At 37.0% G+C, this 27,660-nt stretch overlaps 1 protein-coding gene across 2 annotated transcripts; it reads left to right on the forward strand.

The window, feature by feature from the left end:
• The first annotated feature begins 2,691 nt into the window (after positions 1 to 2,691).
• On the forward strand, positions 2,692 to 27,417 carry LOC114528978. Of its 2 annotated transcripts, none has more exons than XM_028550688.1 (4): positions 2,692 to 2,829; positions 20,089 to 20,693; positions 21,223 to 21,338; positions 23,183 to 27,417. In XM_028550688.1, exons 2-4 carry the CDS (start codon positions 20,096 to 20,098, stop codon positions 26,960 to 26,962), a joined length of 4,494 nt encoding a protein of 1,497 aa, XP_028406489.1. In that variant the 5' UTR covers positions 2,692 to 2,829; positions 20,089 to 20,095; the 3' UTR covers positions 26,963 to 27,417. The 2 variants fall into 2 exon arrangements, with proteins under 2 accessions (XP_028406489.1, XP_028406488.1); XM_028550687.1 differs by having other exon boundaries at positions 2,693 to 3,036.
• Positions 27,418 to 27,660: the final 243 nt, after the last annotated feature.

Genomic DNA, 27,660 nt, shown 5'->3' on the forward strand with positions numbered 1-27,660 from the left:
AATGGTGATGAGAAATGCGTCATTAAATATATTGTTTATGTATGTATATAGTATATGTATGTATACCTATATAGAGTTCTTTAAATCAATGAATGATTCTTGATGATTTGGTGCATTTTTTCTGGCGTAAGATTAATTTTTATAGGTGTATAGAGATTTATGCACAGCAGAATGATAAAATTAAAATCGTATTTCACTGTGTAAATTAATTTCAGGCAATTTGACTGGACGTACGATGTTAATCACGTGTGAAAAAAATGCATAAAATTTCGATTTTTGTTGTTTGCTGTTTTTTGTATATTAAAAGCTTGTCGTTGTCAAATTGATCTCTATACATATTTAATAAACAAATTACTTCATGGTTGGCTCGTTTGTACGATTTTTATTATGAATTCGTTGTAAAAGATCGCAAACTCACTCGTTCGCGCATAAAAATCGTACGTACTCCGGTACTCGCCAACCATGAAGTAAACTCTATTTATACAACAACTTCGAAGGTTTTAAACTTTTCCGTGCGTGCACGTATACGTGCTGTTTCACACTTTCGATTCGAAGTACTACTTTAATTTTGGACTAGCTTCCCAGAGGATGTTGGCCACACTTCTTTTTTGTACGTATTAATATTTTATCATGTCCATGCGCCAATACACGATACACAGTTCCATTGAAATGAAAAATCGTTTGGCTGCATGTGTGGGATATTTTAATTGAGTTTCAAGGAAATGGCAAGTCTTAATTATTCATCTGAGTGAGTATTATAAATTTATAAGGAAAGCCCTGAGGTGAGCGCCCGTGTAAAGTTTGGTCGAAAGATTGGTCTTGTATGAGTCATGACTAGTGACAAATGCTTTTGAAAATGCGGGCTCAACCTCCCTGTATATGTACGCCCGGGTATTTTGGTCGTGTCGAATACAATTCATACAATGCACAATGTGATGATAATGAAGTTACATTATTACTGTCCTTATAGGGGGATAGCATGATGACAAAAAAGAGAAACAAAGAATTTTTGAAAAGAATGTATAATGTATCCTATCAACACAGATCCCTCCCTTCCTTGTGGTTGTCAATTGCAACTGGAATTTTCCTTGCATTGTGAAAACTTGTGAAATTGTGAAATTTCCTTGAATTGTAAAAACTTGTGAAATTTCCTAGCATTGTGAATTAGATACACTTTCGGGCATTTCCCTTCCTCTGTTTTTTCATGTTTTTTCCTATACCGATCGATTGATCCAAAGAATATATTTATAATATAAAACCCTCCCCTAGAACTTGGATATAACCAATTGAAAAAATTCCAGAATGACTGACGTGAACAGTTGCTGTCGTCATCTAGCGTTATTACGATGTTGAATTTTACATGCATTTTTATCCCGCTTCCACGAATTCCGGCACGGAAAAGAATATATTATAATGCAAAAAAACATTACTCGAGAGAACCGGCGAAATTTATAATATAATTCTAGTTTTTCTCTTTAAGTGAATAACTGAGTATTAGGGGGACACCACGTGCTTCGTTTCCAAACTATACTTGGCGCTAGGTGATTTTAAAGTTTTTTTTTACTTGTGAAAATTAACCGAAAAAGTTAACACTGGCACTGATAAAAGCCGATGCAGCGATTTTCCACTGCTTCAACTTAGTGCAATTTTACTGGACAACTTTAGCGTCTGATAGCTTTATTCACTCTGATTAGTATTATAGGACAAAATTACATCTATATGTAAGAGGTACATGATAATATTTTTAGGACCGAAAACATTACATTTTACATTTATGTAACAATATTTTGTTTATCGTTCAATATTCTAATCATACATCTATGGAATCTATGAGATTACATCTATTTACAGTCAATCGATCATCAGAATATTATAGAGCATAACCGGTACTTTAACAGTAGTGTAGCTAGCCTGATGATTTGTCCCGCTATGCTAATATTTTGGACGTTCATTTTATAGACCTGTTCGAAAAAGAGCAAGAGACCTGAGCGAGAATTTTCTTCATAATCTGAAATCCTAAATGCATTAGAAGCATAGGCTTGGTTTATCAACCTAATTTTAGTCTAATGCAAGGCAATTGTACTTTGACCCTTTTAATGTCTTTTTGCAGGACTTTCCGCAAATGAGTTGTCCTGCAGTGATTAAGTTAACATCACCAGGCGATGTGAAGAAAACTGGTAATTACTGAGATTTCAGAGGAACACAACCACGAAGTGAATAAGATATGAAAGTATGCCAAGATTAGATGACATAATTAAATAAATCCAACAAGTGAGGCCATAATTGCAATATCATTTATACTGTAGAAATCCTTCGAACAGCTTCCAGCACAAAGATGAGTGGGAGGGGTAACTAAAGAAGATGTCTCAAAAATTTGGGAAATGAAGGCTAAGTACTGGGTATGCAGTTTTGAATATCGAATGATTATAGGGCTTTCAATTTGCTTTATTAGGTGTTAGAGTGGAATTGTACACTGACGAGGACAAAAACTTCAAAGGTCTCTTTTATCAGGATGAAGAAATGAGGTGTATATTGTTGCCTTTCCGGAAATTCTATTGATCGACGCTACCTATAAATTGAACAATCTACAATTACCTTTATATGTGATGCCACGAGGCGCGAGAACGTGTTCTTCCCGCGCGCGTGGCCGCGCCTGCTCGCGCACCCGCGTGTGCCCACACGAACACAAACAATAATATGAAAAATTTTACAAATTACAAATTACATATCTTATTCGGCCGTACGCCTTACGGTATGCCGAGGATTCAAACATCGATTTCCAATGCGAAAATAACGTTTGTTGCAATCGCTTACTGTCCCTTTATACAGGTACGATTACAAGAATCGATAAAAACCTTTATTATTGCGACATTTGAAGGAAACATTTCGATTGCAGTACGAATAGCAAATCACACTCGCCTGTCACACGGCGTACTGTTCCAGTACGAATTACCACTTCGATAATTTATTGTGAATAGCTTTTCATTAGTCCTTCCATTCTGCCTTCATGATCTGAGCAATAGTGGGAAATTTAAGGTGAGTAATAAATCACAAAATTCAAGTAACTAGATGGCAGGAGCAAATATAAACAAGACGCCGTTCTGGCGTTAACTCCGGCGCACGTGCCAGTCTTCAATATAGAGCTTCTGAACATAAACAATACAGTTCGCGTATTGTTTCGCATACATATTCGCATTTAGATGCCTTGCGAACCTAAATGTTCGATCGCGAAATTCAGAAGAACATCGCAGTATAGAAGTTCAATTGTTCAAAAATGTAAATAAACCGCATGATACATTCGCTTCGTCTTACACTTTGCCTTTGGAATTCGCGCTTATATAGTTGTATTAAATCTTCGATCCTGTGCAAACTACGCGACGTGTCAACGCGCCCATACACGACCACATCATCTTGTTAAACGGCAAAATAGCAGCGATATTATTAAAATAGGACCGGGTCTACATGTATTAAATATATTCTTACCCCAATTCAATCTAAACTTAATCGAACAGCATGAAAAGAACGGTTTATTTGTTCCTCTTGGAGGAATTGCCGTATCATGCGAGCGAAATCGAATCGCGCATTGGAAAATTAGCCAAAGCTGTGCACCACAAGTCTTGGGAGATAAGACTGGGACGTAGATAAATACGGTCACATACATGTTTGAAACACTAGTATATTTCGCGCCATTACAGACTTGCGACGACGAAAAATAATAAAAAAAAAAATAAAAAAAAAAAAACAAAAACAAAACAAAACCGGGGCGAATTTTCAACTCCGTCGCTGACGCCGGAGTAATAATGTATTAAAAATAGGTCCGCAATGCGTACATGCGCCCGCTGTTCCGCGAGGAATTCGTTTTCTCGTAAGTAAATGGTTAACATTGTGTGAAGAGTTGATTAGATTTTGGTTGAATTTTGTTGTGAATTGGGCGAGAAATTAATAAGGAAATAAAACGTTTCTCAGTAGTGGGAAGTTATAGGAATGCATAGTGATATTTTAATTATTAAATCACGCGTGCAAAGTCTGTTTTGAATCAGGCATTCACAATGAAAGATTATCTACGGATTTTTCTGTAATTGCGGTGCCCTAGCACCGCATTATAATTGCTCGGTTTTTGTTCGTTCGTTCGTTCGTCCGTCCGTCCGACCAACTTCGATAGGTATTTACCGCTTGCACATGCAAAATTGTATAAGTTACAACGCATCAGACGTCTACCGTGGGCTCGGATTTTGATCAGACCAGTTACCGTGGGCTCGGATTTTGGGGGGAATCTGGAGGATCGTAGATGTACAATAAGAGATAGAGGAAGCACTCGGGGATATGGAATCGTTGCTTTCGTGCTGAAATACATGCTTCTGAACCAGTGCACGTAAACAAACCACTATTTTGGAAAGTTCATTTTTGCGGCCAAAAAAGCTCTGATTTCGCTTATGTGTAATGCAATTAGTTTGTCTTTGGGCAATCAAGTTTTGTACGCCTACAGATTACAGCGATCGGCTGCAGAAGTGTCCATCGGCATCGTGCATTGAACGTCGACAAGCATGATGATGAAAGTGATATTGCTGAAGATTATACAAATAGACAAGTAAATGAAGAATTTCATGCGACAAATTTTTGTTTGTACTAGACTTATAATGTCATTTTAACAATTTCATCCAATATTCTGGTAATGTTTTCTGTTAAACTGTAATAATTTTTTGTTAAATAGGAATACATATCATACTGATTCTAATTTAAAATGAATTATTATATACTACTGTATTATCATTATGGTGACACTATACATTCCCAAGAAGTATAAATCCTGATTTAAATACAGTACACAGGTCCTTATTGTAGGAGTTATGAGGCAAAGCACAAACCCCTGCACTTAAACCTCCTAGTATAGCCACAATAGTCACTATAATCATTGTTTTCTCATATAGTAGACTTTAATTTGGGGAATCATATCATCAATTCCTACATGTATTAACCACCTGTGATGCATATCATGTATGCTGTTACTAATAGTCTACTATTGTTTGTACATAGTTCACATTTCACTGACAGTTTTCCTGGCAGTGAGTAAAATCATCTGATGAGGGTAATATTTAATAATAGGTTGATTCTGCCCGTTATTTTCAGCAGTTCATATTACAGGTATTATTTTTTATCAACTATTTTTTTCATTGTAAATAATTACTGCATTCGCACTAATTAAGGACGTGGCTTATAGTAAAGTTGAAATGTGTTTTACTGTATGAAATTAAAATTTTTGCTTCTCATACTCTTGTACTGATCATGTCATCAATACACCAAATTTTATATGCAGTAATATTTAATTATTAAATTCCCAATAGAAAAAGTGACCTTTCCCTTTATTAAATATAAATGATTATTAAACTACAGCAACAGGCATACAGGCAGATGCTCGCAATGCATTCTGGTTAAATGTCGCTATAATTCTGTGCCATAAATATCGCCATCTTTTTCATTTCTTTTTCACAAGTAGAGTATGTATGAACCGTCTATTGGCGATACAGGAAAAACTGACAATTATTAATAGGAAAATTTGATTTTCATGGTGAGCCCATGGTATATGAACGTTCACAACCACATTGTGGGCAACATAGCTGCATATTAAAACTGTAGTGAAGCCATCAGGCAACAGGCCTCAGCAAGGGGCACCGCATTGTACTACTTTGTCTGGTTTATTGTTAAAAGTCAGTTGTACCCTACTCATTTCGGGCTGGATACGTCCCTGCGTAACTAGATCGAATATTTAATGAGAAAGTTCCTCTAGTTTACAATATTTGATGAGGCGTGCAATGTTAGGCTTGTCGAGCTAAAGGTTCTTGGCCTTCTGGTGCTGAGTCCGTTGAGTGTCTATAGATTATAATTTTTTTTCGGATATTCTTTATAATTGTTATTGAGCGAAAAGTGGGACCGTGTAAGGCCGGCCTAATGGATAAGGAGCAGAAGTAGAGTTAATATCAAAGGGATACTTTCAGACGTTGGGCGCACAACGGAGAGACCTATATAAAGGCAGATTTCCACTAGGCGAAATTTTTCGATCGAAACGAAAATTTCCTTTGTCTCAGAAGCATTCAAGTGGAACTAATTTATGATCTATTGAATTTTGACAATAGAAACCAACTTCGGTCGAAAATTTTCGCCTAGTGGAAATCCTAGTGGAAATATTTGGTTCCACATGAGACGTTTTCGTCACATGCGCGATGATATATATGGCCCTGAACATGACCTATTTCCGGCCGCGCGGCCGTGTTAGGACACTGGGACGATTTTTCGCGATTCGGCCTTCGGCTGTTTTTTTTTGCAAATTGCACGTGCTTTATCAACATGGCAGCTAAAAAGTGGATGTAGAAGGCTTCGTCCATCGGGTTTCCGATCTGGCAATGCCAGCTAAAACTGCTGGAAGGTACTTCCATTTTGTCGTGCAAGAGAGGGACGAAAGCCGACGCGTGGTGTGCTTTTCTCCCGAGAAAAGAAACAACCTCAAACGCAAGGAAGATGACAAGTCGCCAGTGCGGTTAGTACAAGTCAGTCCACAAAAACGAAAGTTTGCAGAGGGAACGGAGTACAAGTTGGAAAAGTATTCGAAAGTCGAAGATGCCAAGAATGTTTCCTTCCCGTGGAAGGACCATAATTCGAAGTTTCTTGACGTTGCGAGTATTTTGGAGGAAGGAAAAGAAGGAGAAGTGGTTTCACTGAAAGCTGTTGTTCTGCACAAGTCAGAAGTGACAACTATTTTCTCGAATGCGTATGGAAAGAAGCTAAGAAAATGCGATCTGGTAGTGGCAGATGCGTCTGGGTCAATTGAATTGACGGTGTGGGAAGATCTTATTGCCCATGTTATCGTGGAAAAAGTGCACAAGTTCAAAGATGTCAAAGTTGCCTTGTATAGAAGCAAATGTCTGAATACTAACACTGGTTCTACCATAGTAGAATTGCCCGATGAAAAGATGAGTATAGAGGAGGAGATCGTGAAGGCAGCAATGGAGCTTGTGCCGAATGAGAAAGAAACCAGTTTATTTGTTGGCAACATTGTGGGCGTAGAAGTTAATAAAGCGTTTTTATGCGTAAATTGTAAAAGTAAGTTGGTTCATTGCAGTGATAAGTTCATAAAGTGTAAATGTTGTAAATTAAGTATGCTTAGCGGAAGTTTGGTGTCAGTTGTTACAGCAAATGTTATTATAGCAGAGGAAGGAGAAATCAAGGGTAGATTTTTCTGTTCTGAAGCAGTCATAGATGAGATGTTTAAGTCAGTCTCTGAGAAAGATGATTACAACGTAAAAGAAAGTGTTAAAAAGTTGTCTGAAGATATGATAACCGAAACCCTGTTGTTAATTGATAGAGTGAAATTCACTGTTTCTGTAGAAGAAAAGGTGGTATTGTCAATGAGGGTAGCCTAGGGTCTTAGATTTGCCTGGCGTAGGGACGGTTTTGTTAATATTATGTAAACACGTTTTTTGTTCATGAAAAAGAGTTGCACCATGGAAAGTAATAATAGGTACTGTAAGTTGTGTTTTCGTTTCTATATTGACTTGGTATGACAATATTACTGTATACAGTATAGGCACAACTTGATTCATCACATGGAATTTGTAGTCACAAATATTAAAATTACTAGTTATTCAATAAGTTTTAGTTAGCTAATAACTTATACTTTGCAATTTGTTAATAGTTATTGTTACATAAAGGTAATGAATGGTTGATATTAAACATTAAATAAAGATGAAAATAATATTTTTTGTTGATGTGTTTCTGTTTGACAGTAGCAAAATGTTTTATGATCTATGGATGCACATAATGATGCAATGAATGCATTGTTTAAGAAAATGAATGCTATGGGATCTATGCATTGTGAATTACTTAAGCTAAAATATTACATGAGTACTATATTAGAGGTAATAAATAATTAGTCTCATGAGTGTCAGTCTGGTGTGTGGTAATATGTCTTGAATTTATACTCTTCGTCCATCTGCTTTGAGAGTCAATGTTTTCCATTTGAAGATATCGATCGAAGATGGATTACACATTTCAAAGTACTATAGCTTCCACACTGTTGCTTGAACATGACTTCATTGACTTGTCCAAAACATCGTGGTGCATGGAGAGTGTTCCAACCAAAGGTGAAAGAGGAGTGATGTTATAAACAGGTGATGTTTCCAGTAGAAGACCATCATCAGATAAATGAAAATAATCAAGTAGAATAAGCCAATGGCATGGTTATCTTCATTATTTTGAAATCCATTCAGAAATAAAATCCCATATTCCAAGTCAAGCTTCCAAGTGCTTATATATATTCAATAAAATGTCCAATGTCATTGTTGTGTGACAATCCAGGCTTTTCCTGTGCTGATTGCTAAAGCTGGTACAATCATTGTTGTTGGAGGTTCAGTTGCATGCACACCAGTGCCCACATACCATGAGTTCCTAGCGTGAAGGAGTTGGGCCAGGGTGCATGAACCAGCAATATACTGCAGACTACAGTAGGTACCAGTTGTAATGATTTTGTGTATTGGTCCACCACACCCATAGTGCATAGCAGTTGATGACTAATCCAGTATAAGTACAGTATAATGATATTGTCAAGCATATAATGTACTTTAGTCTCACCAATGGATAGAATAATCCCTGTAGCATGTCTTTAACAAACTTCTCTCCATGGGACCCATTATTGAATTGTATGTCAGTATAATAATTGATGTTGACTCTCCAGTACAGAAGCTAGTTATACCAGTATGGTCAATTTTGGATGTGCAGTACATGGGTTGTACATATTTTCATTCGACTCTCAGGCAAGATTTCAATGGCCAATGATTTTAATCCTGAAAAAACAACAGAATTACAGATTATTGTTAATAATAGGCATGCTAGATGGAAGAACTACAACATAGTAACAATGAATAATGATGTACTTGGTAAATTAATGCAAGTAATACCATAGGACAGTATACAAACCTTAATTATTTCTTGGAATACATGCAACAACCAGACATGGCAGGAGCTTTTCAGTTATTATTTTGTTACTATTGATATGATCATATAACAGAATTGGGATAGAATTATATTACTAAAATCATTGTTACTGTTAACTCTTGAAAATGACGGGGCATATCAGAGTGTACAATATTTTACATCATTTTCAAGAATTGGGCCTAGTCCTATTGTAGTCATGCATGCAAGGTTTTGGTGGCTAATGGAAGGGGAGAGCATGTTTGTTTTACAAATGAAACCAACAACATAGAAAGTTATTGGCTTTTTTGAAAACTAACCCCCCTCCATTAACCACCACCATGTAATATAAGGTGTAGTATATGGCTGTATGGCTGCACTTATCACAGTTTTGCATTAATTATCGCATACATACAAGTAACTCATGAAACTACAATAAATTTAGTAAGAGCTGTGTATATTATTTCTGTTATGTTTGTTTATATGAACTGCAATGATCAAAATGATCCAAAATCTCTATTCCAAATAACAATTAACATATTATACTGTATATTCTCATAGCATAGCATAGTTTGTATGATTTCATAACTAAGTTCACTTTTAAGTTGTTTGCATTGTTTTTTTGCAAAAGTAATATGTCTTGAATATATTAGACGTATTACATAACAGTAATTATAATTGTCTAAAGTCTAATACCTTGGTTTGTGGGAAACCCAGATTGCCTTATGGTCACTAAAATATGTTTCAAGAATACCTGATTCTGTTTCAGACTCGGAAATATTTGTAAATATTTGATCAATTAGCGTTTGATTGTCTGTTGTAACATCACATATCAACTGTCTATGAGCATTGTCTCTTACCATGACGTTGTAGAGCGGTTGTCGTTCTGTGTCCACTAACCAGTTGACATTGAAATCTCCGATCACAATATTCTGTAGTGATGCATGCTCATTCAAAATGGTTGTCAAAGCTAAGCATAAGTCTCTGATAGGAACTTTTGGTGAACGATAAACTGCAATGATGGTAGTATCAGCTCTGCTGGCAACCTTGATCACTGTGAACTCGATACCATTCATGTTGTGACAATAGGGATATCCTGGAACATATGGTACTTTGCTGTACACTGCTGTACCTCCATAGCCTCTTGTGTTTGTGCGTTGATTAAACATGGCGTCATTTCGGAATAGTTCGAAGCCATCTATTGTGTACATTTCATCCTCATCAAATGGACTAAATCGCGTTTCTGTAAATACTGCTATATCAACATTACAGTAATTAAAGTCTTTACGGACATCATTAATGTGTTTATGCAGAGAACGCGCGTTTAAATGACAGATCTTCAAGGCAGATTGGTCAAGGTTATAAAATGGGGTGTAACAGAGTTTCAAAGATTTATCTGTTCGTAATTTTGTCATCTCAGCAACAACTTTGGCATCGACTGCTATTTTATTCTCACACAGGTCAGTGACATATAAACCATCTAATGAGGTTACTCTACTCAGTGCAACATAATGGATATGCGAGAATGCTCTCTTTGTGTCGAGATTAACAACAATTTCAGACATAGTACTTCCTTGGCTTTTATGTATAGTTTTTGCAGCAGCTAATCTTAATGGAAACTGTTTCCTCACAACTTGAGCAGCCTTATTTCTACCAACAGCAAATTGAGCTGTAACAGGTTTGATTGGTGTCCATGAACGTTCAATACCTTGCACATAAAGGTGTCTGTTTTCCTGTCTGGTTTTTTTGCCAACATCTTCATGATCAAACTCAGCCCATACTATACCAGATGGTCTGTTAGCTTGATGCAACTGTATTAATTTAATAATATTACCAGCTCCATTTGTGAGACCATCATCAGTTCTTACATTCAAGACCATCTCTGTTCTTAAACCTTCAGCGAGTTGTAAGTTTCTGGCAAGCTGTTTAGTGTTTCGCAAAGTCATTTTCATTACTTGATTCAAAATTTTGTCTCTTAATTCCGCAGTGTTTGCTCCAATAACACTATCTTGTGCCTTTATGCTATATTTGTTGCCAGTAGCTCTGTCATAAACTTCTTGGTTGTACTCATCAACATTGTCATTTCTGATATACAGTCGAGGAGCATCTGGTGGACAGTCAGCCTCAGTTACACATCTTTCTTTTATCTTTGCAATATCATCTTCTGTATGATTCCCTTCCCTTAATCGGTTTAAAATTTCTGCAAATGCTTTGCTTTCTCTTTGTCTCATAATCTCAGTTAATTCAAACATTTTAAAGTGTTTATTCCACAGATTAGGTGACAGTATGCTATATTCTGAATTTTGGATATCATTAAAAATGTAACCGTCAAATACAGGTGGTAATTGAAACAAGTCGCCAATTGCAATTATGGAAACGCCTCCGAAATCTTCCTTGCTACCTTTGATGTCTTTTAAGCGATTGTTTATCTGCACTGTAAACATGTTATTTCCAACCATTGAAATTTCATCAAGTAATATTAGTTTGACTCCACCTAATTGAGTCCGTAATGTATTCAATCGGCTTGAATCCAATGGTTTATAATGTTTAAGTGATTGGCTAGCTGGTATTGCCAGGGTGCTATGTATTGTGTTGCCATTAATAAGGTATGCAGCTTTACCAGTTGGAGCTAATAAAAGTATTTTAACTTGATGGAAATCTTGCCCAGCACGTGTGTTATAGAATTTGAGAGCAGCTTGATAAACTGATCTTGTTAGATGAGATTTTCCAACTCCTCCTCCACCACTTAAGAAACAATAAAATGGCTTATCTGATGTTTTAATGAGATTTAAAGCATGATAAAAGAATTCTTTTTGCTCTTTATTCAATGATTGTACCATTGTTCTGTATTCATCATCCTGCATTTCATTCAACACAAGTGGCTCACTAGTTACTGAGGTTGATGGAATACCAAGATCACCTGATAAATCATATTGTTCATTTAGATCAGGGTGTAAATCAACATCACCTTCATTTTGATCTTGCAGTTCATTATGCTGCGTAACTGGTGCAATGTTACAAAACTCATCATCATCATCATTTTCATTTAACCTGCTTTGAATGTCATTTAAATCATCCCCGCAGACCGCATATTGACTCATTTGTTCAGCTATTTCATCAACTCTGGCTAAATAATGATCTTCATAGGAAGAGTAGTTTCTCATTAAATCTGTATCTTCATTTCGCCAGTGGGTGAAAAGCATAATTAATTCACGATAATGTTTCTCTGGGGTGAGCTTCTTTGTTAAACCATGCACTTCTGATGATTCGAGCTGTTTGTCTTTTCTTAGGTTATTGCTGCCTTTCAATACTTCTATGTTAATATCATCACATAACTCATCATCATTATTCTCATCATCTAATGTTTCTTCTGGTAGACAATCAATATCAAGTTTAGATGATTTTTTTGTTTATATGGTTTTGAGCCACAAGAATCATACCAAGCTGCCCAGTCAGCTAGAGTAACATTTTCAACTGTGTGGTCGTTCAACATATCGTTTTAAAAGACCCCCTGCATGAATTTCTTCTGAGTCATCCTCCATATGCTCAATTTCACTCAATGGTTTCAACAGGTGAACTCTTTCTTCTGGAGTGAAGTGGGAATTAAATATCACACTACGAGAAGCTTTTCTCATTGGTAATTGTAAGTGACATAAACTGCTTCTTGAGCACTGATCTCACACTGTTAAGGAATTTTTACCAATGTCTCGTACTTGTTGCTTGTATACAGCATTGCCTTCTCTTGCTTCTTCACATGCTTTGCGCAATAACTCACTCATACCTTTCTGTGCTTTAGAAATGTAGGACACAATATACATGGCACAAGCATATACATCAAGGACAAACTGGATGTCCATATTGGCTCTCCATGCTTTAAGGCATGCTGGGTTGTAATTATTAACCCTTAGTTCATTTGGTTCTCTTTTTAAAAATATTGTGGGACAATTCAGCGATGAACGTAAAGCCAAAAGGTAATTTTCTTCTGTGATACTCAATTCTTGGAGAAACTCCTCAAATGTCACATCTTGTCCATCTTTCAAATCATTGAGTTTTGTCGTAATATCCTTCCATTGTTGCTTAAGAGATTTTTTGTGATTTTCAGAAAATGTGTCTTCAAGTGGGTGTAATATTGAAGTTGACCTCATAGGTGGCTGAGGATAATTAAATCTACAAACATTTTTGTTATTCTTCTTACATGTATGGGAGTGTCTATGCATCTGTCGATTAACTAAATCAAGCAGTCCTGGGTCATAATCAGGTTTCCGGCATGTGATAATTTGGTCGATAAATGCAGCTACATCCTTATCCTCACTGACTCCAAACACTGGTGCATTTTCAAGCCATATCAACATATGTATATGAGGTGACCCCCGTTGTTGATATTCAACTCTATAAAACCAATCTTTGATTTTTCCTAAAGGTGCAGTGCTGCTAATCAGAAATTGTCTTAAGAATGTATTAAATTGGAAGTCAAAGTGTCTAGCACATGTTACAGGGTCACTTTGAATTAACCTGCATTTATCATTCCACTCTAAATTGTCAAGTTCATCATCACTGTAGTTTTTGTGGTCAACCAGTTTGCCAAGTATTCTTAATAAATGGTTCCACTTAGTTTCAGCAGACGAGAAGCTACAAAACAATGTTGCGGGACCCAGTTGGCGAATCATTGCAAATAAATCTTTTTTTGCTTTTTCAAAATAGGGTGGTGAACCTCGTAATCCTCTCAAAAATTTGTAACCTTCATCATGGTGGATAAGGTTCTCTAGGCTTCCTCTTTGCTTCAATTGACCTGCTGTTATGGCTTGATTGCCAGATTTACATTTTCTCAATGCAATTTGGGATTTTCCTAACAGAATTTTCATTTGGAGCTTTTTGGTTTTAAAGAATATATTTTCTACACACATAGCAGCCCTGCGGTCTGACCGTCTTAATTCAGATTTACATATTTCACTGTAATATGCACTGACTAATCTGTCTTTATCGCTTGGTCGTTTTTGGCCTAGGAAAATACCAGGATATGCCAGTTCTTCACAATATTGGTCTCTAAATATGCTCATTGGTCTGTTGCCTTCCCCAGGTGCAATACTATAAATACCTTCCCTTTCATGGTCACTAAGAAAATCTGTGGCAGTAAGCATACTATCAGTTACTCCAGCAGGTATTTCTGCTTCTCCCTCAGTCCAATTATCATTGTTTGTTTTATTAGTGTCACTATCTTGTGTATTGTGGCTGCCATCACTTGGACAAGTATTTTGTAGACTATCTGCATAGTGCTTTGCCCAATTAGAATCTAAAGTTATGCCTTGTTCCTTATACAGGGTGCTGTTGTTTGCAAGCCACGCAGCTGCCTGTAAAACTTTTTGCGGTCTCACATTTAAAGATAATGCTGAACTTTTGTATTGTAAACGCCTTTTCAAATTAATTTTAATTGTACCTGTGTCATGAGGTAACCTAGGCAACATATTGACAGTATTTGTCACATCAGCTGGCACATTCACCACATTACCATTAATCTTGAATTGTTTACCTCTTGGTGCTTGCATAATTTTTTGAAATGCCAACCTTGGAGCCACAAGTCTACATTCTAATTCATTTAGATCAAAAAACTCAGGTATGGCAGGAAATTTCATCCCATTTGACACTGCGCATGGAGGTACTTTATTTCTACGTAGATAGTCATTACATGATCTACAAATCCATTCTTCACCATTAACACTTAACTTTCCTTGTAAATGATTAGACATGTTGATATTGTTCAGTCGCAGGTTATTTGCACGTTGAACACTGTGCTTGTACCATGATTGATCACAACATGTACAAATATATAATGGCCCTTCTGACACAGTTTTGTGGAATTGTGTTATCAAATCACTAATGTCAACATGATGACATTTTTTATTATTTCGCCTATTTTTCTGCTTCTGTTTCCTTCGTTGTTCTCTCTGTGCTGCAAGCCTAGTCTCTCTTTGTTCAACAGTTTCATTGTTCTTTTTACATTTTTGATACTGTCTTCTTGCTCCAAGCCTGTTCTCTCTTTCTTCTACAGTTTCATTCTTCTGTTTATATTCCCTGTACATTTTTTTTGCCGCTAATCTTTTCTCTCTCTGTTCATTTGTTTCATTTTCTCTTTTACGTTTATTATATGCCCTTTGGCTTGATAACCTTTTTTCTCTTGCCTCACTACTTTCACCTACTTGTTTATGTTTAGCATACTTTTGTTTTTTTGACATTTCATCATTTGTTGCAGGGTTGTTTAACCCGGGGTTTCCCCTTCTTACATGTTCACTATGAAGTGAGCACATTGAAGTAAACTGAACACCTTTGACCTCAAATGGTGTAACACCTCCAGGTGAAAGAGTCTGAAAATATACAACTAGATCTTGAATATTGTTAATTGTGATTAAAATACATTTTCCAAATTCATTAGGAACACCAAACAAATTTCTAGCATGAGAATCAAAGATTCTAAAAGACCCATCTGCAACTTTCAATATTGCCACAGTATTGCAACCAATAGTAAGCAGGGCAAAACTGTATGTTAGCTCAGAAAATAGGAATATGTTATTTAATGCACTTAGAAGTGTGAAATATGGTCGACTATTGCATGCCATGAATACATCACCAGCATATGACTCACTGTATTGTAAATTATAGATTATGTCATTAACAGAAACCATTTCAGGCACATCAGTCAATAGCAACAAGTCTTTATTCACTGAATTGGATATACATGTATAAAGGTCATTGCCATTAATTAAAATTGTGTTTAATAATTCTGTATCCCAGGTTGTAACATCTTGTATTTGGCTGAAGATTATTGCAGTCAAGGACATAGCAACACATTGCTTTCCTGCATTTTGTCCAAATCTGACTTCACAACCTTGGCTAAAATCAGCACACACAGTTTTTGTTGCATCAACAATGTCATATACTGTAGGTCCTGGGTTTGTTTCCACATCATTTGACAATCTTAGTAAACCAGGCACATACACTTGGTGATAACAGACCATTTTGATAAACCAAATTACTGGTTCATTTGATCTACTGTATTGTTCATTTATTTGCTTTAATGTTGGGAAGTAAAATACATTTAAATAAAACATCATCAACATTGTGTTCCAGAAAGTACCTGTCAGACGTCTGGACACTTCTCTTTGTCTCACAAAGTTTGCATGAGAACCAACTCTTGCTCGATATTGTTCAATTGACACTCCCATGTCTAGTATGATGTCACGTGACTGTCAGTAGTTTTGTGCAGACTGTCTTTTGTTTGATTTGTTATCCAGTTTCAGATGAATATTTTTGTATACTTTTTGGCAATTTTGTAGCAAGTTTTTAGCAAGTTTTTAGCAAGTTTTTAGCAAGTTTTTAGCAATTTTTTTGCGGACACAAGGTCCCAGTTTATGGCTTTTTCGATTGCGATACAACACGCAATTGCCTGACAAACGAGTCAGTGCAGACACAAGGCCCCGTTTAGTTTATAGATTTTTCGATTGCGATACAACACGCAATTGCCTGACAAACGAGTCAGTGCAGACACAAGGCCCCAGTGAGTTTGTTGCTGCGATGACTCGACGAGAATCGCACTAAAAGACAAAACAAAAAGCGTGCTTAACAAACTGCATGTCACCTCGTCGACTTTGAGACAAGCCTCGGCCCTCAAGGTCAACACATTTATAGATAAATACAGCTAAGCCTAAGGTGAAACTGGTTAGCGTACCTTGAATGAGATGAAGTAGGGCGACGTTTACCAGCAAAAAACGGCCAAATCAAATCGAATTTTGCGAACTTGTCTTTGGCAGTTTGCTCAGAACTTGTCGACAAAATTAGCAGATCAGATCGTACCGGAAATTGCGGTCATCACGTGAGCATATGACGTTTTTAGGGCGCCTGCGGTTCCCCCATCCGTTTCGCGCATGCTCAGATATTTTGCATTTATAATTTGCCATAAACCCCGTCTAGCCTCTGCGTGATGACTAAGCGTTCCGCAGTCCTTATGGACAGCGGACGCAAAAATGTAAAATATCACCTCTATGTATACGATGGCCGTCCATGTCGATATATATCGGTCTTTGCGCCAGTCTTTAGTCTTAGAGCCAAACAGTGACTGACTATCCGATCGATTACTTGCCGTCATATTGTACTGCGATCGACATTTCCTTTTTAAGTTATTAGCATTGTCGTCTTATTTATTTCAAACTTCAGCGTTGGTATTGCGTATAAGACTGTCTAAACTTTATCCTCTGACGCGATAAAAGAATTAGAGTATATTAATCATGGTTTATCCAGAAAACTGATGTTTACATATGTTGTCTGTTACTTTAGAACTGATAGCTGTTTAAAATGTTAAAAACGATTGTTTTTATCACCGCTAGACACCAACTTTAGACGTATGTATAGGGCAATGATTACCATTGTGAAGGTAGCCGCAGATTGAACCTCAGATTAACTTTCGAAAAAACCCCAATGAGCCACGTAATAATCTAATTCAATCAATCAGAAATGGGGTAGTTGCTTTAAGTGACCCCTTTTGAAGTGTATCATGATTCCTAATTTTACTAGCTCTATAGCCTAACATATCCAACCATAGCCCTTCATAGCACTCCATAGGCCTTCACAGGCCTCCAGGCCTCGATAGGCCTCCTCCATAGCTCTCCACGGGCCTCCATAACCCTCCATAGCTCATCACAGGCCTCCATAGGTGTCTATAGGTCTCCATAGGCCTCCATAGGTTTCCAAGGGCCTCCATAGGTTTCCAAGGGCCTCCATAGACCTCCATAACCCTCCATAGGCCTTCATGACACACTATAACACTCCAAAGGCCTTCATAACACTTCGTAGGTCTCAATTGCCACCCACAGGCCTCATTAGGGCTCCTTAACTTTCCGTAATATAAATCTCGATATGACCATTGCTTTTCCAGCACTGACTGATAGGTCAAAATTCACTGTCTCACTATACCTTTGGTATTATATTTTCAAATAAGAAATTTGAAGTAACTTAAAATTTTTATGAAATTGTGTTAATTATTATTTGTAATCACCTCGAAATTTATACTAATTCTGAAATAGACCTCACACCTCAGTTTTGATAAATTTTCATGCGTGGGTAATTTCTTATACCAAACTCCAAACTCTGACAATAATACATGCTCTGACAAGAATAACTACAGTAATTTCTATTTATTCTGAAGTCAAACACAGTATATCTCGACAGTCAGAAATCTTCTGTGGACATGAGAAGATTTAGTTTTTTTCATATTTTGTCATGTCAAACATTTGCCTCTCATTTTTTAAATTGTTTAATATGGCCACGTCTATGTCCATCTTGCTGGTGACTTTGTATTTTCTTTTCGGCAAAATAGTAAGACAAGATATGAAAGTAGAATGAGCCCGCTAAACAAAAAAGGAATAGAGAGTAACATGTTTCACCAAAAAATGGGACAATCAACAGCCTACTGTCTTAGAGCGAACTTTAGATTCTAGTGCATATCAGAAGGGGTGATATTCATGAAAAGCTATGGAGGCCTAGGGAGTGCTATGGAGGTCTATGGTAGTATAGAGTGCTATAGATGCCTTTGGAGGCCTATGGAGTGTTATGGAGGCCTATAGAGTGCTATAGATGCCTATGGATGGCTATGCAGCCCTATGGAGGGTTATGGAGGCCTGTGGGTGGCAATTGAAAGAATATTCAGAGGCGCTAAAATGCCAAATTTTGTTAGCATGCTCCAGGATTGGTGTCATGCACGAAATATAGATAGATATGGTGTTATGCAAATATATATCTGTCTTCGCTCTTTTTAATAGTAAACGTAGCATTTAGAGGCATCTCGATGATCTACATGAAATCATCTAAATATTTCCACCGACTTTTCCAATCCTTTGGCAGATCGTTAATCGTAATCAGAGATAAAATGTGGCCTTCGACGCCAACATTAACCTGTTTGTAACAGGAGGTGGAACTTCATGCAATTTTCACTCTTTGCTTTCTTCGGTCCGATAATGTCTTACCCACTCACGAAGCATAAAAAACTAGGGAGATTTGTGATGAAAGCTCCATTGGAAAATCCTTAAGAACCTGCGTAGGCAAATTATCTGGACCCGATCCCTTGTTGCGTTTATGTTTAGATAGTTGTTTATGACTTCCTTAGGTGGGTATCCAATATTTCAAGGCGTTTTTTTAGCCCAAATCGTCGTTCGGTCCTATAGAGAAAGGCACCAGATATGGGAGGCTATTATTAATAGACAAAAAGTAATCGTTAATTCTGGTGGCAAGCTCTGTAGGATTAATTTCTATATTAAGTTCAATTAAACACTCAAAGAGGTTTTTTGTAGAACCACTAGTGACTTGCAGGAGGTTGCATCATCATAGGTCTTTACTTTACTTAAAAAATTAACTTCGAAGACGATTATTAAATCGGTTGCCTGGATTGAGGCTCTTATCTCTGAGGTAATCCAAGATTTGTCATTCATGATGTTTACTTTTCTGATTATCTTTACTTTCTATTGTTATATACAGGTCTATTACATAATTCAGTACAATCACGTAGTTTATCAGAGCACGAGGAAAAGGCTCCAAGAAATGAAAGATTAGTTGATGCTAACCCCCTTCCAAACCCCACTTGTTTCCATGATCTTCCCGTCAATCACACTAGATTAGATTAGATTAGATTAGATTAGATTAGATTAGATTAGATTAGATTAGGGTCTTCTACAGATTACAAGAGTTTTAGGTTACTATAGTATTTACTTAATGGCTCGTAAGATCTTGTAGCGACATTTGTGAACCGATCTACAATCCCAACGCATCTAACCATACATCCAACTATAGAACAAATATTTTTTAAAATACACTGAAAATCTACCCTGCTAAACAAAGCGTACTAGTTTTGACATATTCGTATTTTGTGCTACTTTGAGCATGTCGTACGTAATATTAGCATTGAAATTACCGTTTGATTCGGGGTTATGTTTAACCTGGAACTTTAGATTTTGACAGGAAAAAAGTCAAAATCCTGTTATGTTGGGGGCAGACATCTGGTTGTCTAGCAGTTCATCCCTAGTTTTGAGGTTTTGCATAGGGAGTTAAGACAGAATGATTTCTTAACGGCTTATGCTTAACTTTTAGAACACTGATGGCAACTTCAATTTCTAATGTATCCGATGGAGAGAGAAGATGGGTAGTTGTGGGTATTTGTCTATCCAAGGTTCTTGCACCTGCCTTAAGAAACGTTCTTGCAACTGAATTGCAGAAGTGGTATAATCAGTTGTGTCAGCCACCTGATGAAATTGACAAGCAAGTTTATCCTAGAGAGAAGAAAAACCTACCACCTTCAAAACTTGCGTTACAATACAAGAACATCAACAACAATCATGTTCACAAATCGCCCAGTCGCTACGACTATAAAGTTAACGACGCTTTGTCTTTGGCAAAGTTGTTTGTGAAACCATTTATGGCAATGTTTACTGGTTTTGATGATACAATGGATATGTCTGCAATTCTGGCTGTGATGTGTGAAGCAAAACCATTCACCCTGTCTGGTGCAGCAGCTGATGCAAAGAAGATAAGGTCTGATATACGAAACAAGTGGGCTCATTGTAACTTCTCTGATTGGACCAAAGCCATGTTCAATGCTGCAATTCACGACATGGAGAGTTTGTTAAAAAAGATGAATATGTCAGTCGCTGATGAAAAAAGCTTGTGCGATGATCTAAAAAACTGGCAGCACAAAGGTTTGTTAATAATATTGTATTTAAAACATGGTTGGCGGTATTCACGTTGTATAGTAACATTCCAAATACCTAAGATGAAGCGTGTTTAATTTACTAATCAAAATAGCGAAAGAGAATAATACTGTATTTATAGACCAGCTTTAGGCTTTGAATCGAGATTCACCAACAAAACATTTGTTTTGGATGGTGAGAAATTGTTTCAGTTGCTTCCGAAATTGTTTCAGCTGTTTCAGCTGCTTCTGATATAAGCATGCCTATAGGAAACTATTACGACTGCTAAGAAAATTAAGATGGTAGACATAGCTTACCTTACGAAACAAATATCCATGTTAAACTTTACAAATATCAAAGAAACATAAAACTTGTATAACGTTTAATGCAGTGAGATAATATTACAAACAAAATGTGAAAACGAAAGTAAAATTACAAACAAATGTCAGGCATTCACTAGTTTCTCCCTCAATTTCTCCTCGTTCTACTGAGAAGGATGATGATTACATCATTGACAGTGATTGTGAAAAAATTTCAGGCTTGGCGTTGTGTTTTGGACAGTCTGTTGATTCTGAACTTTTAAAATTGGTTACAAATGAAGTTTGTGAACTTCGTGGTTCTGTTAAAACATGGAAGTTTGAAAGTGATACGCAGGTTTGTGAATTTTGAATTAAAATAAAACTGAGATTGTATGCGTTTTTTTATTCCTAGCCTACATGCGTTCATCACATAACATAACATGCACTACCGCAATTCATTTTGAATAGAAGATTGTAAGCTGCATATCCCCCCAAATTTCTCAACATTTTTTTCCAGGTAAATTAGCTTGTAGGTACACCACGTCAGTATTTAATACTGCAAAGCTTTCGGTCCGCTTATCCGGGTTGTAGCTCCACATGGACTTATGATCATTGCATTAAATGGAAATTGATGCAACCATTTTAGCGAATGTAAAGTATACCGTCTCTCGTAAAATGAGAGAATCTATTTAAATATATAAACATCAAACTATCGCCCAAGAGGGAAAGCCACTCAATAGTACGTGGCGTGCTCTTTTCTGTCACAGAGGAGAGATGGACAGAGAGTCGACTCTTCCGATTTAATGTTGAAACGAGTGTTCCCGAGTTTTGCCTAATATCACGTCATTCTCACGTCATTTCCACGCGTCACGCAACCACCCGATTCTCTTCTGGTAAGCTCTTTCGGCCAAATTTCAATACAAAAGTATAGAAAAAACGCTGTTCGATAGGTGAAAAATTGATTTTTTTTGAACTGGGTCGGATTATCTTCATTTTGGACTAAAATTTTGGAGATGAACGGCGAGTTGTTTGTTTTTTTGGCTTTAAATGATCGTGCTGTTTTTAAAAGCAATATAAAAATCCTTGTTTTGTAAGTGAGTTCTGATTACCCTTGTCGGCTGCCATATTTTTACCCGAATTGTCAAATTGTGTTTGCCAAAGTGAATCGTTGTCAGAGCTGCTTTTTTACTGTTTGTCAACTAGCAGCAGAGTGTTTGCATATTTGTGGGATAACAATATAGGACGAATTTCAAAGAAAACTGCTAAATTCGCGTTTGAATTTTAGAATATCGACAAAATACATTACAAAACATTACAAAACAAAAAAGAGTTTTAGGCGTTATATAATTTTACCTCGCAGAGGATATCAGTTTTTTAACAATTAGTACCATTTGATGATACAAACATTCAATGAAAACATTGATAATTATGTATGTTTACTTCCCAAGCAGAGATGCTGTTCGATTGCACACTTTTTCAGTCATTTTTCAAACTTTTTAATCAAATTTTCACCCAGCATATTATCCCTGGGCTTTCTAAAGAAAATATATTTTAGCTCTTACCTTACACTACAAAAAACGTTTGAAACATTTCAGGCAAAGCGGTTAAATTTTTTTAAATTGCATTTTTTCTGGCAAAAATTCCGTTTTTCCTTATTAAAAATGTGCTCGGAGCTTACCAGAAGGGAATTGGGTGTAAACGCTAATCGGGACGCGTGGAGCCGCTTGTCGACTCTCTGTCCATCTCTCCTCTGTGTTTCTGTGTTCGCTAGCTAGATACTTGTCTAGAGCGCGCGCATTAATTATCATAATTGTTTCGTCAGTGAAACCGTTTAATTAATGGCGCAAGCTAACAAATCACGACGAACGTGATATTTAAGTGACGTGTAGATGTGTATTCAGCTTATTGCCGTATTACACTGAAGAAGGCCCGGGTTAGCGGACCGAAAGCTTTGCAGTATTAAATACTTACGTGGTGTACCTACAAGCTAATTTACTTATTGATGTCATCATGCAAACATACAAGAATATTATTTTTTTCTCTTTCTATCGAAGCATTGGCTAGTTATTTCCTTGTTCCTTAAGATAGGCTATACAAGTTTTATCAATCGGTGCATGTAATCGTAATTCTGAAGATCCACAAAGTATTGCATAAAAACTTTGCAAACGTGACAGTGACAGTGGTGGCGTACTTTTTTAGATTGATGAGTTGTCCGACAATCTTGGGAAAATATATTCTAGCATGAATGAAGAGTTACGAGAGCTGACCAGGAGAATTGAAAGATGCGAGAAGTTGGAATCAGAAAACTCAAAAATGCTTAGCCTACTTGACAACAAGTTTAGCAAAGAACTCTCGCAATTTTCCAGCAAACAAGATGAAGAGATTCCTTACGTTTTTGATGCTCCCAATAGAAACAAGTATTTCTCTGGTCGAACTGAAGAGCTTGAAGATCTTCAACGTATTCTAAAGCAACACGATACTGAGCTGGCAAAAAAAGCTTGTGTAGCTGCAGTCTGTGGTATGGGAGGCATTGGAAAAACAAGTCTTGTAACTGAGTATGCTCACCAAATGAAGAATTATTACCAAGGTGGTGTGTATTGGTTCTCAGCAGAAGATGAAATGTTCTTTGAGCAGTCGGTGAATAACACTGCTTTGAAACTTGGTGCTTCACTTGGGAATTTCGAGTTGACGTTGACAAATACACTTATAAGGATTAGCAAGACAAATAAACCATGTTTAATCGTCTTGGATTGCCTGGATCAACTGAATATCTCCCGCAATGTACTAAAATTCCTTTCCATCGTGTGTAGACATAGTGCCTCAGCAGCTGTTGTTTTGATGACCAGGAGAAACAAAAGTGTGCTGGTTGAAGAAGTTTCAAGTCTACACGAAGATCGCTGTTTTACTCTGAAATGTCCGAATGTCGATGAATCAAAGCAGTTCTTATTTCTTAGGACTGGGTTGACTAATGACCAAAACGCAAACAGTATCGCTGAAAGTCTCGTTGAGGAGCTTGGAAGACTACCATTAGCTCTAGAACAAGCAGGTGCTTGTATCAAAGCGCTCAGTTGCAGTTTGTTCGAGTACCACGAGCAGTACAAGACAGAACGCTTAAAGTTGTTAGAAATACAAAAAGCCAAGCCAGCATCATTCTATGAATCATCGGAACGCCTGGCTATTCACACGACCTGGTTGTTAAATATCAAGCACATCAGAGAAAGCTCTAATGGGGCTCATGCGATCCGACTTATGAATGCCTTCGCATTTTTTAATGCAAATGAGATCGAGCCAGAGTTGGTGAACATCGGTGAGCGCCCGATTGAAGACAAAGAATTTCATGATTGTATGAACTCGCCTCTCGGTTGTCGTCAAGTTGTTAAACTGTTGACTGATTTCTCACTTTTCACATACGTCAATACGCGCTCTATCACTGTCCATCGCTTAGTGCAGGAATTAGTCAGAGAAAATCTTGATCCTAGCGAGATGAAAGTTGGGAGTTTTGTTGATGCTGTTCAATTGCTCTCTTATGCCTTCTTAAAATGCTCATCTCCAAAAAATCTTTCAAGCAATGCTGCTCCTGAAGAACGCCTGAAAACTAATTTTTCTAACAACCCTTGTCATTATTACTTGTGGTCTAAACTTTGTTTTCACGGCTTTCATCTTCAACAGCATACAGAAAAATTGCTTCAAAATCTTGATCTCAAATGTTTAAAATTCCTCTTTGTTCTCGAAACAAGCAAAATTTTTTATGAATGTGCTATCCACCTGAGTGCTAACATGAGACAGGAAGAAGCAAAACGTTTTCTTAATTTTTCTTATCGAATACTAGATTGGATTCCTTCTTCCGAGTATGACATGTTGCAGACGGGTTTATCGGATAGTTCTTTATTCCCTCTTGATATTCCTTTACAAAAGTGGGTTCAAATATCGATAAGAAAAAGTTGCGCACCCTACATGATTTCCCCTGAACCTCTTGATGAAAAGCCTGATATGGTAAATAAGGTTTCAGGATCTATTCAGTTGAAGGATAACGTTGAAAAGCTTAGGTTGCAGGGAAATGAGAGTTTTAAAGACGGTCAATTTCAACGAGCAGTCGATGCTTATTCTTCTGCCATTGACATCAGCAGAGGAACAAATTACTTTAACCCATTAATGCTTACTAACCGTGCTTCGGCTTACATTAAGCTCAACAAGCTTGATAATGCCTTGAAGGATGCTAATGAATACATTGCTCGATTTCCTGATTGCTGGAAGGGTTATGCTAGAAAGGCGTTAGCTCTTACTGAGAAAGTCAGCGCTGAAATAGCAGCTGCTATCGCCTATTATAATTTTTACCTAAAAAATGGTAGATGTTTATTTTCAGAATATCAGCCATTCAGAAACGTTTTCTCTGACTTAAAGCAACGTATTTACATTTGTAATACTGTATCACAGTTGTTGGACGCATTGTCCGATACTTGCCGCTCTCAGCAAATTATAATCCTTGCATCGAAAGAGTATTTAATTACATCTCCAGGGATAGTCGTACATGTTGTGAAAAACTGTATCATTGTTGGTGCAAATCCTTCTGTTACCGTGAAACTAGAGAAGAATGCTTCGTGGAACATTTTAGGAAAATGTATGCTAACTAATCTTTCGTTAATTTTTGCTTTTAGAAAAAGTCAACTCTTCACTTTTTCTGGTTCTTGGACGAAAATAGTCAATTGCCATTTTTCGTCCAAAAGTGATTTATCACCTGCTGTCGGAAGTAGGGGTGCATTTCATGCAGAGCTGTGTAAGTTCACTAACTGTAACGCTTGTGGGTTGCTTTGCGTGGGACCAGGCAATATGGTAGTTGATAACTGCACATTTTCAAATAATGGGAAAGCTGGATTAGAAGTGCGTGAAAATGGTATGTTGATAGTGAGAAATAGTCGTATGTATCACAACAGTCTACATGGATTGCTAATAGGACCTAACGCGGCAAAGTGTGGAGCATTTAACTGTCAAATTTATCGCAATGCTTACGAAGGTATTGCAGTCCTGGATGCTTCCAAGTGCGTCACTCTCGTAAGAAATCAAGTTTTTGAAAACGACAGCGGTGGTGTATTTGTAAGAAACTCGGACGTTGATATGAGAGAGAACAAGTTCTTTGATAACGAATCTTGGGGTATTTGGTCGCAAACTAATTCTTGGTGCCACCTGTCTATGAATGAGATCTTCCGTAACAAACGTGGTGGAGTTCGTGTTGGAAAGAGGCTAAGTGGAAAAGAATTTCCTTGTTCTGTAGTTAAATTGAACAAAGTGTATAATAACCTTGGCCCTGGTATTGTTGACACTATTAATGACTTAGACAGCCGTCTTGATGGAAGCGATACAGACGTATCTAAAACGCACGACGCTTACAAATCTGCAAAATATGATGAGAATGTGGAATATAATAACGAAGAAAGAATTATTTCCAACAAACCAAAATTGTCTCCATTATGGTGTTCTGGGTGCTTCGGAAAATGCGAAAGTTTGAAACTCTGCGGGAAGTGTTTCACTGCAGGTTATTGCAATGCGGATTGCCAAAAATGTCACTGGTCAAAACACAAAAAATTGTGCCCAGTTTTAAGAGAGAAATCTAGCTTCTTGATCACTTCTATGAAGAGATTTGGTTTTGACGGGTTTGTTAATGTTCATGCGAAAGATCTTGCAGAAGTTGGTCCAAACTCTAGTCCTCCTCCACCACGAGATGGTAAAAGATTCATTGTTAAATTACAAACAAATTGTGATGCCGTGGTATTTGGTGAACGGCACATGCTTGTGATTTATGACCGCAGTCTTCATTTGCACGAAAGCATTCAAACTGAATTCATTGACCGTCATGTGAATGAGTTTGGCGTCCTTTGCGAAAGAAAATATCGAGAGAAAAAACTGTTTCTTCACTGCTTATTCGAAAAGAATGGAAAGCCTCGGTTGTTTATCAATCAATTTGCCGACTTTCAGATTTGGTAAGAAATAATGTGACTGTGCAAACATTATTCGTGAATGGGCTCCATTTCAAAATGAACAATTATTCGCTGTAGTCGTGATAAATATGGGTGATATAAAAATCTCGTGATTTAATATAACTATTTTAGCAAAATTACGTAATTTTGCTATCGATGTTTTATGCGAAATAACTAACGTTAAAACAAAATTAAACAACGGTAAAAAGTTGGGGGTTTTCGCATAGCTAATTTTAAGAATTTTTTATCACTGCACATATCATCACAATAGCGTAGTGGAGAGAGGGGACATGATAAAAATGGTCCTAAATGGAAATTGGTGATTTGAAGATGGGGAAATTGTATGGGGTCTGCAGGACCTCATGCAGAAAATTTTCTGTATTTTTGAGTCCCTATGACTTCATTTCCAGCATTTTGGGGGACAATTACTTATGAATCCACCTTGGCAGAGTGAGGTCTGTTGGGGAATCGCCATTAATCACTGCACATTTCTCATTTTATTACTGCACATTCTACTTTCATCACTGCACAAATTGGTTATCACTGCACACTAAAATTAGGTATGGGTTTTCGTTTAAGCGAAGCTTTTCTTAACGCCAGTATTTTCATAAAAACTGATTTCTTATTTGTCATCAGTTACTTTAACGAAACAACTCGCCGACATTTTGAAAATCTCGCTAACTATAATTATGTGGTATACGTAGG

The sequence above is a fragment of the Dendronephthya gigantea genome, unplaced genomic scaffold (genome assembly GCF_004324835.1).
Source record: "Dendronephthya gigantea isolate DGI-Jeju-01 unplaced genomic scaffold, DenGig_1.0 000052F, whole genome shotgun sequence".
In the NCBI taxonomy this organism is placed as follows: domain Eukaryota; kingdom Metazoa; phylum Cnidaria; class Anthozoa; order Malacalcyonacea; family Nephtheidae; genus Dendronephthya; species Dendronephthya gigantea.

Excerpts from the sequence above, each read along its gene's own strand:
- LOC114528978 (XM_028550688.1), top strand. The coding sequence starts at position 20,096 with ATGGCAACTTCAATTTCTAATGTATCCGATGGAGAGAGAAGATGGGTA. Across the intron at positions 20,694-21,222 it reads AAAAAACTGGCAGCACAAAG|GCTTGGCGTTGTGTTTTGGA; the intron begins GTTTGTTAATAA and ends AAAAAATTTCAG. Across the intron at positions 21,339-23,182 it reads AGTTTGAAAGTGATACGCAG|ATTGATGAGTTGTCCGACAA; the intron begins GTTTGTGAATTT and ends GTACTTTTTTAG.